This window comes from Carassius carassius, chromosome 26, assembly GCF_963082965.1.
Source record: "Carassius carassius chromosome 26, fCarCar2.1, whole genome shotgun sequence".
In the NCBI taxonomy this organism is placed as follows: Eukaryota; Metazoa; Chordata; class Actinopteri; order Cypriniformes; family Cyprinidae; genus Carassius; species Carassius carassius.
In genome coordinates, this window is record NC_081780.1 from 6,895,271 (window position 1) to 6,913,807 (window position 18,537).

General features: G+C 38.6%; 1 protein-coding gene and 1 long non-coding RNA gene across 3 annotated transcripts in view; both read right to left on the reverse strand.

The window, feature by feature from the left end:
- Positions 1-1,422: 1,422 nt before the first annotated feature.
- Positions 1,423-18,537, reverse strand: part of LOC132105642 (antigen WC1.1-like) — a 118,041-nt gene continuing 100,926 nt past the window's right edge. Inside the window, exons 1-9 of one of the 2 annotated variants that reach the window (XM_059510926.1) lie at positions 5,873-6,484; positions 5,424-5,741; positions 4,235-4,543; positions 3,736-4,050; positions 3,542-3,625; positions 3,133-3,450; positions 2,617-2,919; positions 2,333-2,410; positions 1,423-2,138 (exon numbers count right to left, since the gene is read on the reverse strand). In XM_059510926.1, coding sequence (XP_059366909.1) covers positions 1,468-2,138; positions 2,333-2,410; positions 2,617-2,919; positions 3,133-3,450; positions 3,542-3,625; positions 3,736-4,050; positions 4,235-4,543; positions 5,424-5,741; positions 5,873-5,930 — 2,454 coding nt within the window. In that variant the 5' untranslated portion in view covers positions 5,931-6,484 and the 3' untranslated portion in view covers positions 1,423-1,467. Of the gene's footprint in view, positions 2,139-2,332; positions 2,411-2,616; positions 2,920-3,132; positions 3,451-3,541; positions 3,626-3,735; positions 4,051-4,234; positions 4,544-5,423; positions 5,742-5,872; positions 6,485-18,537 lie in introns of those variants that run through there. The other variant, XM_059510927.1, reaches the window with a different exon arrangement.
- On the reverse strand, positions 11,572-12,387 carry LOC132105666 (uncharacterized). The gene is made up of 3 exons (XR_009423976.1): positions 12,322-12,387; positions 11,930-11,992; positions 11,572-11,763 (listed from the first exon to the last, which is right to left on the reverse strand). It is a non-coding gene; the product is annotated as an uncharacterized LOC132105666 (long non-coding RNA).

The following is an 18,537-nucleotide window of genomic DNA, read 5'->3' on the forward strand; positions in this document are numbered from 1 at the left end:
GATACTCATGTAAACATGAAAAGGGCGATACATTTTTTTTAGCTCTAAGCATCTCACCTGTTATCCCTTGAGAGATCCGTCTATTAATGATGACATCATCATAATTCTCTGGTGCGTCCACTGCACATAAAAATAGGAGTCAATTTAAATGTAAACCAAAAAACCCATTAAGACAGTATATCTTGATTTTAAAGGAATATTATATATATATATATATATATATATATATATATATATATTTTTTTTTTTTTAATAAAGTAAAACACCTTTGTTGATATCAGCGTTCAGTCCGCTTGTCATGACATCATCATAGCTCTCAGGTGTGTCTTCTACAAATTCACACATTCATCACAGAAACATATTCATTACATTAAAAAACAATTTGATATATCTGTCTTAATTTAATTTAAAAGTATATTCTATGCTGTTGTAGAGTAAGAGAGTGACACCTGTCTCACGATCTGGTTTCAGTCCATCAGTGATGACATCATCATAGTATCCCGGTGTGATTTCCTTCACCATCTCTTCTGCATCAACACACAATATGTTTGGATACAAAACCAAAATGTTTTTTTTGCTGGAGGTCATGAGACTGAAAATTAGTATTTGGTAAAGAATCATGCGATCAGTTAAAAAGTTCACTGACCTTTTAGGCCACTGCTGTTGGTGACATCATCATAATATGCAGTCTTGAACTCATTTGCTAAAAAAGGAGAGAAAACTTTTAATATAAAGTAAACAGCATTATTTTAATAGTATTGGGCCATTAATCAAATATGTAAAATTATTATCTCACTTCACTCATTTATTTATTAATTTATTTGAATTCATTAAAAAGGAGTCTGTTTTGAGTGAAATGTGGAGTGAATGTGTGCTTCATCTCTCGAACCTGAGAGAAGCTCATCAGCATCTTCATACCCAGAATGCAGTTCTTCAGAGATGAGACTCCCTGTTAAAAAAGAGCAGAGCGGTCAGAAACATGTTCATCATTACAAACAAACTGAATCCTCATTTCCTGAATTATTATGTAGACAACACAGCACAAATATTAATTATTCACATTTAAATCATTATAGGCAGAAATCCCTTTTAGGCCTATTAACAAACACACAAGTATCCTCACATGAACCCATTCCTCCTTATGGCAATCTAAAAATACTCACAGGAAGAGATACTTACTGACACACACACCCACACACACACACACAAACATGCACCTGCAGTTCTGTGGTTTTCTGACAGGAATTCTATGGTTTGAAGCAGGAGGTTTAACAGGACTAATAATAGATGAACATTAACTGACAGACTCTTATTAATGCTATTAAATGAGATTGATGGCTCATGTCTCACCCCTCTGAGTGAAGTGATTGTGTTTGTGCTGAATCTCCTCATAAACGGCTTCAGTCATCGTCCTGTGTCTCCTCTTAGAGAGAGCTGTGAGTGTAGACAGACAAACCTGCTGTCAGTTCACAACACATGACTGATCACACACTGAATAAGACACAATATGACAGTCTCTGGATCTCTCCTACCTCTCCTCATCACTCTGTTCTGCTGAATCAGTATAAGCAGTGGCACTAAGAGCAGTAAGAGCACAACTCCCAGAACAATCACAAGCACTGGGGGGACGGAGAGAGTTTGTGGAGGAGAGACTGATGTTGAGCGCACTGGAGGAGAAACTGGAGGAGAAGCTGATGTTGTTGTGGCAGGAGAAGTGGACACTGACAAATTTGGCAAAACAGACACAAACACATATACAATAATGCAAATGATTAATTTAACAAATATTATTAGCACTGAAATGATCCAGAATTTTTCCTGACCTACACAGTTGACTGTAACAAGCTTCTTGCGCGCACATTCAGTGTGGTTTTTCAGGGAGAGAGAACAGTCCCACAGGTGAATCTCATTCCCTCTGCATTGACCTTCGTTCATCCACACAACACCTTCACCAGCACCAAAGACTGAATTCCCATCAGCCCTCAGTGCTGCTCCACAACCCAGCTGCCTGCAGACCACCTGAGCATCGCTGATGTCCCACTGATCATCACAGACTGAGCCCCACACAGCGTTATGATACACCTCCAGCCTCCCAGAGCACCGGCCCTTACCTCCACTCAGTCTGAGAGGAACATGATCTAAAACACACACATCAACCAGCACTGAGCAGCTTCAGCAACATTCAGTACAAAACACACAATGAAACTGATCCGAGATGTCTTTAAATGTATCATTTGACCTCTTGTTTTTGTTTATATGCACATATTTTAATAATATATTTGAAAAAGTTAAAGTTATTTACTTAAATTTAAATTTTTAGTCCAAAACTTACTTGAACACTGTTTCTGTTGAGGAGATGGAAAGACAAAACATGTCAGACGACTCCGAGGAGACTCTTGATTCTCCTTATCTGAGATTAAAACATGAAAAGAACATTATGATACAAGTCATCTCTCAATGAAACATCAATGTGAAAAAAAAACTTATAAATTAAGCATCATAAATCATTTTAGGCTCTCCATCAGCTCAGCTCAGCTTTATAAAGATTTAACATTGTGTTTAGAGAAATATGATTAGATAAATATGACATTTTACATTATTTAAATATCATCTCACTTGAGCAGGTGATTTTGGCCACTTCATCCTTATTACAGTCATTCTGTCCCCAGGGTAAAGATGGACATTGCCACAGATTTGAGTCATGTGGTCGACATTTTACTTTATCCAGCCAGTTAGGAGCTGATTCCACTCTTGCTGTAGAATCAGACAAATCACCAGATCTTCCACAGTTCAGCTCTTGACAGATCAGACTCGCTGTGTCTTTTTCCATCTGGTTCCAGCACACATTACCCCAGGATCCATTGTAGAAAACCTCCACATTCCCTTCACAGCCCTCAGTTAACCTGATCTCTTTAAACTCTAGATGGAAATGAAAAGAAATGACATTTTAAAATTACCAAAAGTGAAAAATCTGTGCATTATGTATATGTGAATGTGTTGCAAGGATATTTTTAAACCCTTTACATACATTTTAATTTGAATGAAGAAATATATATATATATATATATATATATATATATATATATATATATATATATATATATATATATATATATATAGCAGCTAGTTTACCTGAGCACACGACTCCTACATCCTCCTTGTGATTACAGTCATGTTTTCCCCAGCCTGAAGAAGAGCAGCTCCACAGGGACGTCTCATTCCCCTCACACTCCACCTCATCCAGCCATATGTGTCCAGAACCAGGACCAAACCAGGCTGGTACCTGCTGGTTACTGAGGGCCACTCCACACTGCAGCTGTCTGCACACCACATGAGCATCTTTAATATCCCAGGAGTCATCACACACTGTCCCCCATGAGCCGCTGTGAAAAACCTCCAGCCTCCCTGCACAGTCTCCCCCAGAACCCACCAGCCTGATGGACCCACGACCTGATATTCAGAGACAGAAAAACAGTGATTGTACATACATATTTCGGATCACTAATAACTGAAGAATCTGTCCAGATGTTGATTTTCTCACCAGTGTTCTTTACTGACAGCTGTTGTGTGGAGCTGCATTTGAGAGTTTGTGAAGAGCTACAGTTCCTCAGATGAGCTTTACTGTCTGGACAGAGTATTTATTTGTGATATTTTTATCTAAAATATGCTACATTTGTTTAAATGTGTAGTTTTATTCTGAAACTCATGAATTCAGTGTGATATGAATGTGCTCACTAGAGCAGATGACTCCAACATCTCGTCTGTGAGAACATTCAGCTCGACTCCATGAAGAGATGGAACATTCTGAGAGTTTTGTTTCTTTCCCGTCACAATCAAACACATCAGCCCAGGTTGCATTAACTCCCTCTCCAAACCAGTCTGATCCCACAACAGTCACAGCAATCCCACAATTCAGCTGTCTACAGAGGACATTGGCAGCTCTCATATCCCAGCATGCATCACACACTGTGCCCCACTCTTTGAGGAACCGAAGCTCCACTCTTCCAGAACAAGAGTCTGAACCATTTACTAGTTTAACCTCAGTGTAACCTGGACAAACAACACAGTTCTTACTGAAATCAAATACAATCAATCAGTCAATCAATCAAAAACTAAGAGAACAGAGATAATTTGAATAATTCTCTAGTTCTATTCTCTGTTTAATATAGTAAAAGATTTCAGATTGTGGTATTGATCAAATAAATTAATTTTAGTATTTAACTGTATTCTTTACCTGAGCATATCAGTCCTATGTCATTGTCATGGGTGCAGTTTTTTTTAGAAGTTGACAAAGGACAGCGTCGGATGTGTGATTCATCTCCTCTGCACTGAATCTCTTGTGTCCACATCTGAGCGTTTCCTTTACCAAAAGCAGCTGCTCCCAGCACCTGTACAGGAGCCCCACAGTCCAGCTCTCTACACACAACCTCTGCATCCTGCTGGTCAAAGTCAGCGTCACACACTGTGTACTGTTTGCTCTCCTGAAGTATCTCTAATCTCCCAGAACACAGGTGAGATCCATTAACAAGTTTGGGGTGACGACCTGTGTTTACATGACATGAAATGATTATTAATTAAAAATCTCTACTCACCTGGAGCACTAGAGAAAACTGTCATTAAATTTTGTATTTTATTATTTCATATAATCTGCACTAATATTATCTGTGATTTTATCTTCCATAAATTTTTAATGGGAGTGCAGTTTAAAGGTTTAATTTAACAAATATTTTATATTATATTGGCTAATTAATAACATATAATTATCCTATACATGTCTGTTGATGAATGGATCAGTTGCGTAGTTTCATTTGTTAAAGAAAAACACAACCCGTCACATACGATCATAAATACAATCATAAAGTCAAAACTTTATTGGTTTAATTGTCAGGCGTTTACATTATTTGCAAAGTATATATGGAATAATTGACGACTTTTTCTAATAATTCAACGGCCCGTCGTTTTATCCATTTCTCATAATCCCATGTTGCTATGGTCACACAGAGTTGTTTACACATTAAACTCGTAAACATAAGAATGTCGTTAATCTCAACAAAATTATCTTGTGAACAAGACAAAACTACGAACATGTCCCTCCCGCTCACCGTAGATATGTAATTTTATATTCCATCTCTAATTTGATAATCTTCATTAAATGCACAATTTAAATAAGATTGTCAGATCAGACTGTCTGAATATACAAAAGACATGACATATTTAATGGTGATTCTCTTCATATTAGTTTAATGAAAGATAATAAGGAATTAAGATTAATATATTATTATGAACAAAACAATTTAAGCAGACTGCCTGTTTTATAAGATTGATAGTGATGTTTGTAAACACCAGCATAATTATGTTATTGATTGAGTGTAAATTATGAAAGATAGTGATGAAATAACAGACTGAGGTTTGGAGCAGCTTACCTGAACAGATGACACCAGCATCGTAACCATGATAACAGTACTGCTGTGTAGCCCTGCTGTCTGAACTACAGTCTTTCAGTGTAGTCTCTGATCCACTACATCCTACATAACCCATTGAAATTGGTCCTGATCCTTGTCCAAAGTGAGCCCTACGTGTTGCTTTTACAGCCGTCTCACAGTCCAGCTCTCTACACACCACTGCAGCATCAGTCATATCCCAGCCATCATGACACACTGTTCCCCACTGACCATCATTATAAACCTCCACTCGACCAGCACAGGGATTATTGCCATTCACCAACCTCACACTCACACTGTCTACACCTGAGAGAGAGACAATCAGTGAACATACCAAACATACTGTAATATGTTGTAAAGTGTAACATTACATGTAAATTATTTCAGCTCATTTTAAATAGATTACCTCTTGACTCTGAGTATGTACCTACCGGAGGTGATGAGTTTTACCATATAACACAGAAACATCAGCATCAGACAGTTCTCCATCTTCTCCTTAAGCTCGACACACACTACTTCATCAACTCAGAGCACAGCACAAGTTTCTCGTCTGCTCCTCAAACACACTGAAGAAACTGGCTCCTGTCAGCCCCCTAAAGAGAGAGAGAGACTCACAGCTGCCAATGACACTCACTGTTCCCTTATTAGACACAACAGAGGAAATCATCAAACACAATCAGTGACAAATCAGAAAGGAGCATTTTGATTTTCTCCATATAAATCAATAAAGTGTGAGCGCTGATGAGCGGGACTCCTCCTCCAGCGTGAAGAGACACTTCACTGAGGACAGACTCGTGTCAGTCAGAAGTCAGTGTGGAGATAAAGTCACACTAAACTTAAAGCAGATTGATACAGAAACACTGCAGCTTATATTCAGCATCAAACCTGAACCTGAACACAGCAGACACAAGCTCTGATCACTGACTTCTGTAAGTCTGAAAACTTCAAACACTTACTCATACTAACTAGAACCAATTTTTCACGACTTATTTTAATGAATTAATGAATTTTATTCAGTTGTTCTTTTATTCTTACCAAGGAAAAAATAAAAATAAAATATTACACCTTAGTATAAGCTATATTGTTGTTAAAGCTATTTTTATGATTTTGTTTTATTAAATTAAATGTTATCTAATTTCATTAGGATTAACTGAGAATAAAATAACAGCAATAATCAAGTGTATAATACTGCGCTGCTGCATTTGTCCAGCAGATGGCAGCAAAACACTTCTTATTGTAAAGAGCAGATAAGAAGAAATAATAAGAAAGAATCAGTTTGAGTATTGAGAATCACTTTATTTGAACCCAGTTATTTGATAACAATAATGTATTCAGTCACTCAGATTTTGTTTTGAAATACTAATTTACAGTTTCCAGAAAATAATTGAATATGTCTTCCAATCTCATTGGAAATCCTGCTCTTTTTGTAAAAAATGTTGCCTAAAACTAGAAGCCATTTGTTTTGGGATTGTCCTTTCAATCCTTTTGGAGTAATATAAATGCTTTAATTATTCAGAATGTATTACGTGATTTTTCTTTGTATGATAATTATTTTTGGATTAGTGTTATTTTTTAACTAACTAGTTTAACTAGTGTTATTTTGTAACTAACAATACAAAAAAGCTCTTCACGTTGTAACTATCTGGGGTGTACATTATTTTTAAATAATTCAATGGTCCGTCATCAATTATTACTTGTAGTCCAATACTGATTACAGATGACATGATGAAAACTGCAGTTATAGCGTAATTCATTTTAGGTAATGTATTCTGACTACTTTTTAGATTAACTAACTTTTTTATCTAACTTCTTTTAAACTTTCCATTAGACATACCATATTGATATAAAAAAAAAGCAAATAGAATGCAAAATGTATCATCATCATACAATGTATTAAAAATGACATTAATTCAGGGTTTCCCAAACTGGGCTTAATGTAAGAATTGTAGTGAGTTTGTGAGTTGATTAAAAAGCTAATAATTATTTAAATCATAAAAATGTACACTTGAACACTAAAAAAAAGATATATTTTATTTTAAGTCTTTCAGGTCAGATTTCTCAATTCAACAGTTAAGGTCCTTCTGGAAATGATGAGGACTGTTATAGTGTTTCACAGCTAGACATCAGCAGTATTTAGTAACTTGCATTATTATTTGTGCCATACATGATCTCATTGATTGAAAGGTGCTTTTTTTTCACCCAAATTCAGAAGCATGGTTTGAAAATGTATCAACACGATCGTTTAATATTGTGAATATAGCCAAAACTAAATGTTACACAAAGTAGGATTTTTGAGAGTAAATTTTAAAAACACAGAGAGAGAAAAAATATGAATTTGGGAGAATCAATAAAGTAAGTTGGGTTTATGTCCCCAACAATGTCAAAAGCAAACACATGCCGATGGTTGCCCCTCACCCAAGATGAGTGTGAAAATAGATTTTAATTATGAAATATAATGGTTTATTAAAAAATATATAGTTGCCAAATGCATAGGCTTTTTAGAATTAATATGATGCTACTATAGCAACAATTTAGGACAGTGTTTCACAAAGTCGCATTTTATTCTGAAACTAATACCTGCGCAAGTGGTGCAACTAAGAAAGCAGCACTACACTAAACCTACTGAGTAAGCTATGATTAAATTTTTTTTCATGTTTAATAGAGGGCTAGATGATCGTAGTTTGTTAATTATTTTGCTGCATTGTTATTGTTGATGCATTGTTATTGTTGTTGCATTGTTATTGTTGCTGCTGTTCAAGTTGTTCTTAAAGTGATGCATCTGTTAAAAGGGTCGCAATAAATGAATTATGTCAGGGACCCAGACAGCAAGCAGTTTTGGCCCAGAACCGGCCCACGTGAAATCCATGCAGGCCAGATTTGGGCCATTTTTAGGCTGAAACTGCTTGCTGTCTGGGGAATCGGTCGCAATGAGCTTGTGTTTCATTGTAAAGCAGACTGTGACGAGTGGGGCGGGGCCGAGGGACGTGGGAGCGAGGCCGGTGGAGTGATTGGAGATGAGCTACACCTGTTCAACCCACCGGTCTCGAGGCCCATGGAGGAGATGGAAGGATATAAAACTGGAGCGACGACAGTGAAGGACCAGAGAGGACCAGGCCTGGGCGTTATTTTAGGTTTTGGTTTTATTTTGTGCGCATCAGTCGTCCGTGAGGGGCTGGTGTGCTGTTTTGTGTTTATTTTGTAATTAAAGTTTCATTTGATTGTCCGCCGGTTCCCGCCTCCTTCTTCCCGACGATTACAATCGCAAAAACATCCCGACGTTTTAATTCATTACACAGACATAACTCAGAACACACTGTTCATTCCACTGCTGTACTTTTCCATTGTATTTCAATGTAACTGCGCTACTCGACATTTTGAATCATCTCGGGTCTCTAGCAGCTTCTCATCACCAGTGCTGCGCTGGTGCCGGCTATGAAGACTATAGAACCCTTTATATGTATACACACTTACCATTAAACTAATACACATAAAATATGAATATTTAATGCAGTTCTGTGTAACATGTTCAGCGCTGTCCATTAATAATGACATCATCATTGTTTAGCGTGAGCTCTGAAATGTAACATTACACTGATAAAGTGAATTTTTTGTTGTTTTTTTATTATCTGTAGCCTACAGCCCTTAAAGGAACAGTGTGAAAAATAAATAAAAAGCTAGATAATATATGAGAAACCAATCATATAATAACAGAGCTGTAGAGTCATCATCACACAGTGTTCCTCACTGACCTTCACTCAGCAGCACAGAGATACTGCCACACACCAACCTCAATAAAGCTTCAGGTCTTTAAAGTCTCTACAAAGTCAGCATTATTTCTCTGAATAAATGATGTGTATATTATTTCCTGATTGAGCAACATTTATTTCAGACTCTCCAAGACTGTACAAATTCTATGGCATTTTACTGAACTACAGTTTCCATAGGAGTAAAATCATTAAGTGCTTCAAATTGCATACTGTTAACAAAATATTTTTTTTAAACATTTGCAGTTGTCCTACTGTACTAATAAAAACAATATTACAACGACATAATCACATAAGCACAGTGAATAACTACACGGTCCATACATTACAGAGCATACATCGTATTCAGATTTCAGAATGAACACTTTACATTTGTAATACATATGCTGAGATTTCTCGTTCAAATATTCGCTACTGTAATGAATATGAATGTCATTTTTTTTTTATAAGCAGGGGGAATGACCAACATTAAAAAATCATTTACAGGCTTAGGACATCTGCATTGTAAGAATATATAGTGAGACTTCAGAGATAAATATTGTGACTTGTTAGGTGAAGTTTTCTCATTTCTTTTCTCACTGCATGATTTTCTAATGTGTGAGAATATAGAGCAAAGCATGATTATGTTGATTATATTTATAAATATGGGATAAATGCTTCAAAACGGGACTATATTCTCACAAATTCCATCTTCTAAGTTGTTATTTTTAATGATGTCTTAAATATATTGAAAATATATTGTAATTTTAGTTTAATTATCACTAGATTATTTATGAAAGGCGTTAATATTATGGATAATACGTTTACAAGCTTATTTTTGAGAAACTTTGTTACTGCTAATAATGGTTCATCTTTTAAAGCTCATGGAAAGTGGTTGGCTCTTTATCCAAATGTTAATTTTCAGAAAGTATAGGCAGTCCCAAACCAATTTTGGTTTAATAATAAAATAAAATGTTATTTTAAAATGATTCATCATTATTACCACTGCTACAAATATTTAAGTAAATTTATACAAAATCTTTCTCCACTCTGTTCTTTTTGCCAAGAAGAGGAAGAATCTCTTACACATTTATTCTATTTCTGTCCTTATACTAAACAATTCTGGCTTCAGATCTCAGCATCTTTACGTCTTATTCTTTTGTCTATGTAACATTTCAGCAGTTAAGTTTCTCTTTCATGTGGTTTCTGATAATAGAGAGCTACAGGATGTCCTGGACTTTATTTGTATGATGGGAAAATTCCACATTCACAAAGCGTGATGCCTTAACATTAAACCATTTATTTAATTACCTTTTAATTGTTATTGTATCCCCTCATGTTTATGTCTTTGTTCTAATGTTTATCCGTTTCTTTCTGATATTGTTAATAAAAAATAAATAAATAAATAAATGCTAAAAAAAAAATCATAAAAAAATGCAATATGGTGGTTTCACTTTTTGTGACGTTGTGAGCAAGTATTCATGTCATGTGTTTCTGACAATCAGAAAGCACTACTGCAGCACATAAAGTGAACAACATGCTTTTCTGTTCAGTAAATTCATTGTTGTGATCTTTGATTTGTGTTTTTTTTGTTTTTGATGTAAACTTGTATATTTCTGTTATTTGTTTGTGCTTTTTCGGCCAGGTCACTCTTGTAAGAGATTTTAATCTCAATGAGTTTTTATCCTGGTTAAATAAAGAATGAATGAATCAGTAAAAAAAAGAAAAAAAAAGAAAAAGTTATTAAATTATTTTTAAAAGAAAGATTATGCTCATGTCTGCTACTATAGTGAAACCATGGTAACCATGCACGAATGAACCATGGATTTACTACATACCATTGTTTAACCATGGTATTTGTACAACTGTGGTAACAAATGGTAAAAAAAAAAAAAAAAAAAAAATTAAAAAAGAAAACGTAAATTTTCGTTTTGTTAAAGTCATTTTCTTGTGGTCTGTTTCTTTATTTGGTTGTGTTGTGAGTATTTGCAGCACATGTGATCTCAGACTGATGAAGATGTTTTCTTTATTTTCTGGTGCTTTTTCCATTTTCATGTGTTTTCTGAAGTTGCAGCACATTAAGCTCTCGGCCACCGTAACATCCTAATGTCCTTTAGCAAAATATTAACAGAACCATCAGTGAATGATATTTTGATATTTCATATTATGATATTATTAAGTTGAAGATATTGTAATCCATTAATGATGGGTGGCAGCTGAATGATGAACGATCTGAACTCAACACAATTATGTTTATACAAAGTTACTGAATGTCAGAAAATGAGTTCTTTGTTCTCTCAAATTTCTAAGGCTACACAATAGAAAAGATTTGTAAAAGTGTCTGGAAAAAAATCAAGCACCTTTTAAAATGTCATGAAAGCAAAGCATTTTTTCTGTCAAAAATTGTCATTGTATATTTCAGTACAGAATGTAACAAAACACTGTTAGACTGCAACTGAAACACATATAGTAAGATTGCTAAAATCTTAAAAGCTTTAAAAGGATTTGAGGCAGTGGATGTGGTTTGTGTTAAACAGCTCCTGCCTGTTTTCCTGGATCCTCCTCCACATCATCATAGTCTGTTATTGGAAAACAAGAGAACGATTCATGTATTGATACATACATTAAAATGCATGATAAAAAACCCTACAACACTAAAACTAGCAGTAAATATAAATGAGCTTTTATAACCACAGAAATTGATCAAGTGATTATAAAGACTTAATAAAGGTGTTAATAACGTACCAAACATGTCACTCAGATATTCTTTGACATTCTTCACATCATCATACTCCTCCTGAACACCCTCTGATATAAATGTGGCTATTATTAATTACATGAACAAATAGACATATATCAGGGGTGACCAATCCTGCTCCTGGAGGGCCTCAGTCCTGCAGAGTTTAGTTCTGAGCCCAATTAAACACACCTGAACCAGCTGATCAAGATCTTCAGAGTCACTAGAAACTTCCAGACAGGGGTGTTGGGACGAGATGGAGCTAAACTCTGCAGGAAACTGACCCTCCAGGAGCAGGTTTGGACACCACTGGACTACATACTTTATTTGGCACAATAATTTGAAGAAAAATAAATAAAAAACAGTTCCAATCTAGAAGTGTGTAAATTGAATCACACACCTGCTTTATTATTGGAGAACTGTCGTATGATGACGACATCATCATAGTTTTCGGGCAAGTCATCTACAACAAAATAATGAAAAATTATCCATCAAAAATGCATCCATCAAACGAAAAACATTTTAGATATCTATCTATCTATCTATCTATATATATATATATATATTAGTACAGACCAAAAGTTTGGACACACCTTTTCAAAGAGTTTTCTTTATTTTCATGACTATGAAAATTGTAGAGTCACACTGAAGGCATTAAGGGCTGTTTGGCCAAGAAGGAGAGTGATGGGGTGCTGCGCCAGATGACCTGGCCTCCACAGTCACCGGACCTGAACCCAATCGAGATGGTTTAGGGGTGAGCTGGACCGCAGACAGAAGGCAAAAGGGCCAACAAGTACTCAGCATCTCTCGGGGAACTCCTTCAAGACTTTTGGAAGACCATTTCAGGTGACTACCTCTTGAAGCTCATCAAGAGAATGCCAAGAGTGTGCAAAGCAGTAATCAAAGCAAAAGGTGGCTACTTTGAAGAACCTAGAATATGACATATTTTCAGTTGTTTCACACTTTTTTGTAATGTATATAATTCCATATATAATTCCACATGTGTTAATTCATAGTTTTGATGCCTTCAGTGTGAATCTACAATTTTCATAGTCATGAAAATAAAGAAAACTCTTTGAATGAGAAGGTGTGTCCAAACTTTTGGTCTGTACTAATATATATATATATATATATATATATACACACAATGTGTGTATAATATATACATTGTGTTAAAACATGTAGAAATAATTTTAAGAACTAAACCTGTAGCATGTCCCAGTTCAGCAGCGATTACATCATCATAGTTCTCTGGTGTGATTTGTTGCTTTTCTAAATGAGTTAAAAACAAAGAGAGAACAGACTAGTCAGATTAGTCAGGACAGAAGGGAAAGATGGGATAGAAGTACAGGGGGTTCAATGGATTGTACTGTTGTTGATCAACATACTAATTCTTCAACTGACAACACATCTTTCCAAAAACTTTCAGTAATCACAAACTTTGTTAAAATGATGTGATCTAGAACCTTTGTTCAGTACATGCCACTGTTAAGACTAAGTCTTTCCCTCACATCCTCATTTTCATCTGCATACAACGTGCTGTCTACCTTGACTAAAGTCTATAAACAGAAACAGGTTTACTGTTCACAGGCACAGAAGGTGAAAGAAGTTGAACCAATCAGCTGAAGTCACTCACCTGTTGGGCCTTCAGGGCTGGAGAAATCATTATGGTATTCAGGTTTGGTTCTTTCTGCTTTAATAAAAAATATAGAAGTGAATGAATGAATAAATAAATAAATAAAAAACCATATCTAAATTACGTGTTGAATGGTAATTTATCAGCTTTATTGAAAGCAGATAAAACAAGGCAGATGAGTATCGTTCCACAGTTTAGCTCGTTCGACAGCCGAATACCAGAGACATGAGAGCTGGAATCTTCTAGGAGTATTGCATTTGTGAGAACAAGAGGCAGAGCAAAACAGCAAAAGATACTGGAGCCTGAAGACAAGACAAGGTGAGTACACAGACCAGCTTGAGCTATTGGTAAGAGTTACAACAGTCTGGCAATGAACAGAGAAACACAGGGAATTATAAAGGAAAAAATTAGAAGAACATTGAGAACAGGTGGCAAACAATTAAGGTTAACAAAGGAGAAACAAGGAGGGCGGGGAAAACTCAAATCAAACAGGTAGACGCAGTGAGCTGTCAAACCATCCAAACACACATTCACAACCCCAAAAGGCAGGTGATTAGCCCCAAACCCTGACAGTACCCCCCCTCCCAGGAGCGTCACCTGACGCTCCAGGAAGGGGCCTACCTCTGTGAGTTTGACAAGACAAACAGAAACAATCTTTAAAGACAGAATAAAACAGACAAGATAGCCCCTTCAGATGGCTGACAACTAGCAGGAGCATCCTCCGAGGGACTCATCAGAAGCAGCAGACAGCTGGTCTGGTATGATCTCGTGGTCGCAACCTCTAGCAGGAACAACCTCCGCAGGCTTGACAAGGCAAACAGGAACACATCTCCATGGCCATGACCCAACTGGCAAAGACGATCTCAGGACATAACCGAACCGACAGGAACATTTTACATGACCATAACTTGACAGGCAGGAACACCGTCTAAGGCCTTGACCCAACTGGCAGGAATGACCTCTGTAGGTCTGACAGGACAGGCAGGAACACTTTACATAGCCCAGATGTGACCGGTAGGAACAACACTTGAGAACTTGAAAAGACAGGAACAATCTCTATGGCCAAACAGACAAAGTAGGTTGGGGCAACCTCTCAAGGTGTGATCTCTGGACACTTGACAACATCTGTGGACATGACAGGAGAGATCTCTGGACACTTGACAACATCTTCTGGACACTTGACAACATCTGTGGACATGACAGGAGTGACCTCTGGACACTTGACAACATCTGTGGACATGACAGGAGTGACCTCTGGACACTTGACAACATCTGTGGACATGACAGGAGTGACCTCTGGACACTTGACAACATCTGTGGACATGACAGGAGTGACCTCTGGACACTTGACAAGATCTGTGGACATGACAGGAGTGACCTCTGGACACTTGACAAGATCTGTGGACATGACAGGAGTGACCTCTGGACACTAGACAACATCTGTGGACATGACAGGAGAGATCTCTGGACACTAGACAACATCTGTGGACATGACAGGAGTGACCTCTGGACACTTGACAACATCTGTGGACATGACAGGAGTGACCTCTGGACACTTGACAACATCTGTGGACATGACAGGAGTGACCTCTGGACACTTGACAACATCTTCTGGACACTTGACAACATCTGTGGACATGACAGGAGTGATCTCTGGACACTTGACAACATCTGTGGACATGACAGGAGTGACCTCTGGACACTTGACAACATCTGTGGACATGACAGGAATGACCTCTGGACACTTGACAACATCTGTGGACATGACAGGAGTGACCTCTGGACACTTGACAACATCTGTGGACATGACAGGAGTGACCTCTGGACACTTGACAACATCTGTGGACATGACAGGAGTGACCTCTGGACACTTGACAACATCTGTGGACATGACAGGAGTGACCTCTGGACACTTGACAACATCTGTGGACATGACAGGAGTGACCTCTGGACACTTGACAACATCTGTGGACATGACAGGAGTGACCTCTGGACACTTGACAACATCTGTGGACATGACAGGAGTGACCTCTGGACCCTAGACAACATCTGTGGACATGACAGGAGTGACCTCTGGACACTTGACAACATCTGTGGACATGACAGGAGTGACCTCTGGACACTTGACAACATCTGTGGACATGACAGGAGTGACCTCTGGACCCTAGACAACATCTGTGGACATGACAGGAGTGACCTCTGGACACTTGACAACATCTGTGGACATGACAGGAGTGACCTCTGGACACTTGACAACATCTGTGGACATGACAGGAGTGACCTCTGGACACTTGACAACATCTGTGAACATGACAGGAGTGATCTCTGGACCCTAGACAACATCTGTGGACATGACAGGAGTGATCTCTGGACCCTAGACAACATCTGTGGACATGACAGGAGTTACCTCTGGACCCTAGACAACATCTGTGGACATGACAGGAGGGACCTCTGGACACTTGACAACATCTGTGGACATGACAGGAGGGACCTCTGGACACTTGACAACATTTGTGGACATGACAGGAGTGACCTCTGGACACTTGACAACATCTGTGGACATGACAGGAGTGACCTCTGGACACTTGACAACATCTGTGGACATGACAGGAGTGACCTCTGGACCCTAGACAACATCTGTGGACATGACAGGAGTGACCTCTGGACACTTGACAACATCTGTGGACATGACAGGAGTGACCTCTGGACACTTGACAACATCTGTGGACATGACAGGAGTGACCTCTGGACACTTGACAACCTCTGTGGACATGACAGGAGTGATCTCTGGACCCTAGACAACATCTGTGGACATGACAGGAGTGATCTCTGGACCCTAGACAACATCTGTGGACATGACAGGAGTTACCTCTGGACCCTAGACAACATCTGTGGACATGACAGGAGGGACCTCTGGACACTTGACAACATCTGTGGACATGACAGGAGGGACCTCTGGACACTTGACAACATCTGTGGACATGACAGGAGTGATCTCTGGACCCTAGACAACATCTGTGGACATGACAGAAGTGACCTCTGGACACTAGACAACATCTGTGGACATGACAGGAGTGATCTCTGGACACTTGACAACATCTGTGGACATGACAGGAGTGACCTCTGGACACTTGACAATATCTGTGGACATGACAGGAGTGATCTCTGGAGACTTGACAATGTCTGTAAACTAAACAGGAGTGACCACGGTGGACTTGACACACGACTGACAGGAACATTTTCTATGGGCTTGACAGGCATTAGGATCGTAGACCGGCGGATTGTTTAGCATGGGGTTCGGAATAGTGGGACACCCGGCTCGTCGCCTCTCGCTGAAGGCTATCCACCCGTGTGAGGAGTTCGGAGACTCTGGCACTAAGAGAGTCCACATCCTGCGCGATGGTGTTGAGCTGGATGGCAAGCTGACCCAACCAGACTCAACTGCTGTACGAGAGCAGAGCGAAGTGGATCAAATCCCGCTGAATCCATAAATGGCCAGACTGTTCTGTCAGGAGAAACGGGATGGATTCAGTTGCGGGTTACACTAAGCTTTATTGAAAGCAGATAAAACAAGGCAGATGAGTATCGTTCCACAGTTTAACTCATTCGACAGCCAAATACCAGAGACATGAGAGCTGGAATCTTCTAGGAGTACTGCATTTGTGAGAACAAGAGGCAGAGCAAAACAGCAAAAGACACTGGAGCCTGAAGACAAGACAAGGTGAGTACACAGACCAGCTTGAGCTATTGGTAAGAGTTACAACAGTCTGGCAATGAACAGAGAAACACAGGGAATTATAAAGGAAAAAATTAGAAGAGCATTGAGAACAGGTGGCAAACAATTAAGGTTAACAACGGAGAAACAAGGAGGGCGGGGAAAACTCAAATCAAACAGGTAGACGCAGTGAGCTGTCAAACCATCCAAACACACATTCACAACCCCAAAAGGCAGGTGATTAGCCCCAAACCCTGACAAAGGTAACTAAGTTTTTAATTATATATGCATCACACAATATGCAGTAAACAGGGTTAAGTACCGGATGACATTAATATATTTAAGTCCTCCAACCTGAAAGAAGCTCACCAGCATCTTCATACCCAGAATGCTGTTCTCCAGAAAAGACACTTCCTGTTATGGAGTAGGACCATCAGACAGATGTTCACAATCACAAATCTGCCAAACCTCCACTTCCTTAAGATCACTCAACACTAGTATTATAATCAAATCACACTCAAGGTCCCATAAATAAATCAGTGTGATTTATTCCACTCATCCCTCTGTATGAAGTGATTATCCTGTTGATGACTACAAATCTAATACTATGACAGTTACTCACCCTTCTGAGTGAAGAGACTGTGTCTGTTAGTGGATCTGTGCTTAATCTCCTCATAAACGGCCTCAGTCTTCATCTTGTGTCTCCTCTTAGAGAGAGCTGTGAGTGTAGACAGACAAACCTGCTGTCAGTTCACAACACATGACTGATCACACACTGAATAAGACACAATATGACAGTCTCTGGATCTCTCCTACCTCTCCTCATCACTCTGTTCTGCTGAATCAGTATAAGCAGTGGCACTAAGAGCAGTAAGAGCACAACTCCCAGAACAATCACAAGCACTGGGGGGACGGAGAGAGTTTGTGGAGGAGAGACTGATGTTGAGCGCACTGCAGGAGAAACTGGAGGAGAAGCTGATGTTGTTGTGGCAGGAGTAGAGGACACTGACAAATCTGGCAAATCTGGCAAAACAGACACAAGCATGTTCAAAGCTATGAATGTTCTGAATATACCAACATTACACACTTTAAAATGGTCTAAAAGGAAATATTATTCCTCAGTGATTGTTGTGACCTGCACAGATGAGTCCAGCATGCTCTTTGTTGGAGCAGTCATTGTGGTTTTTCAGGGAGAGAGGACAGTCCCACAGGTGAATCTCATTCCCTCTGCACTCGACTCTGTTCATCCACACAACACCTTCACC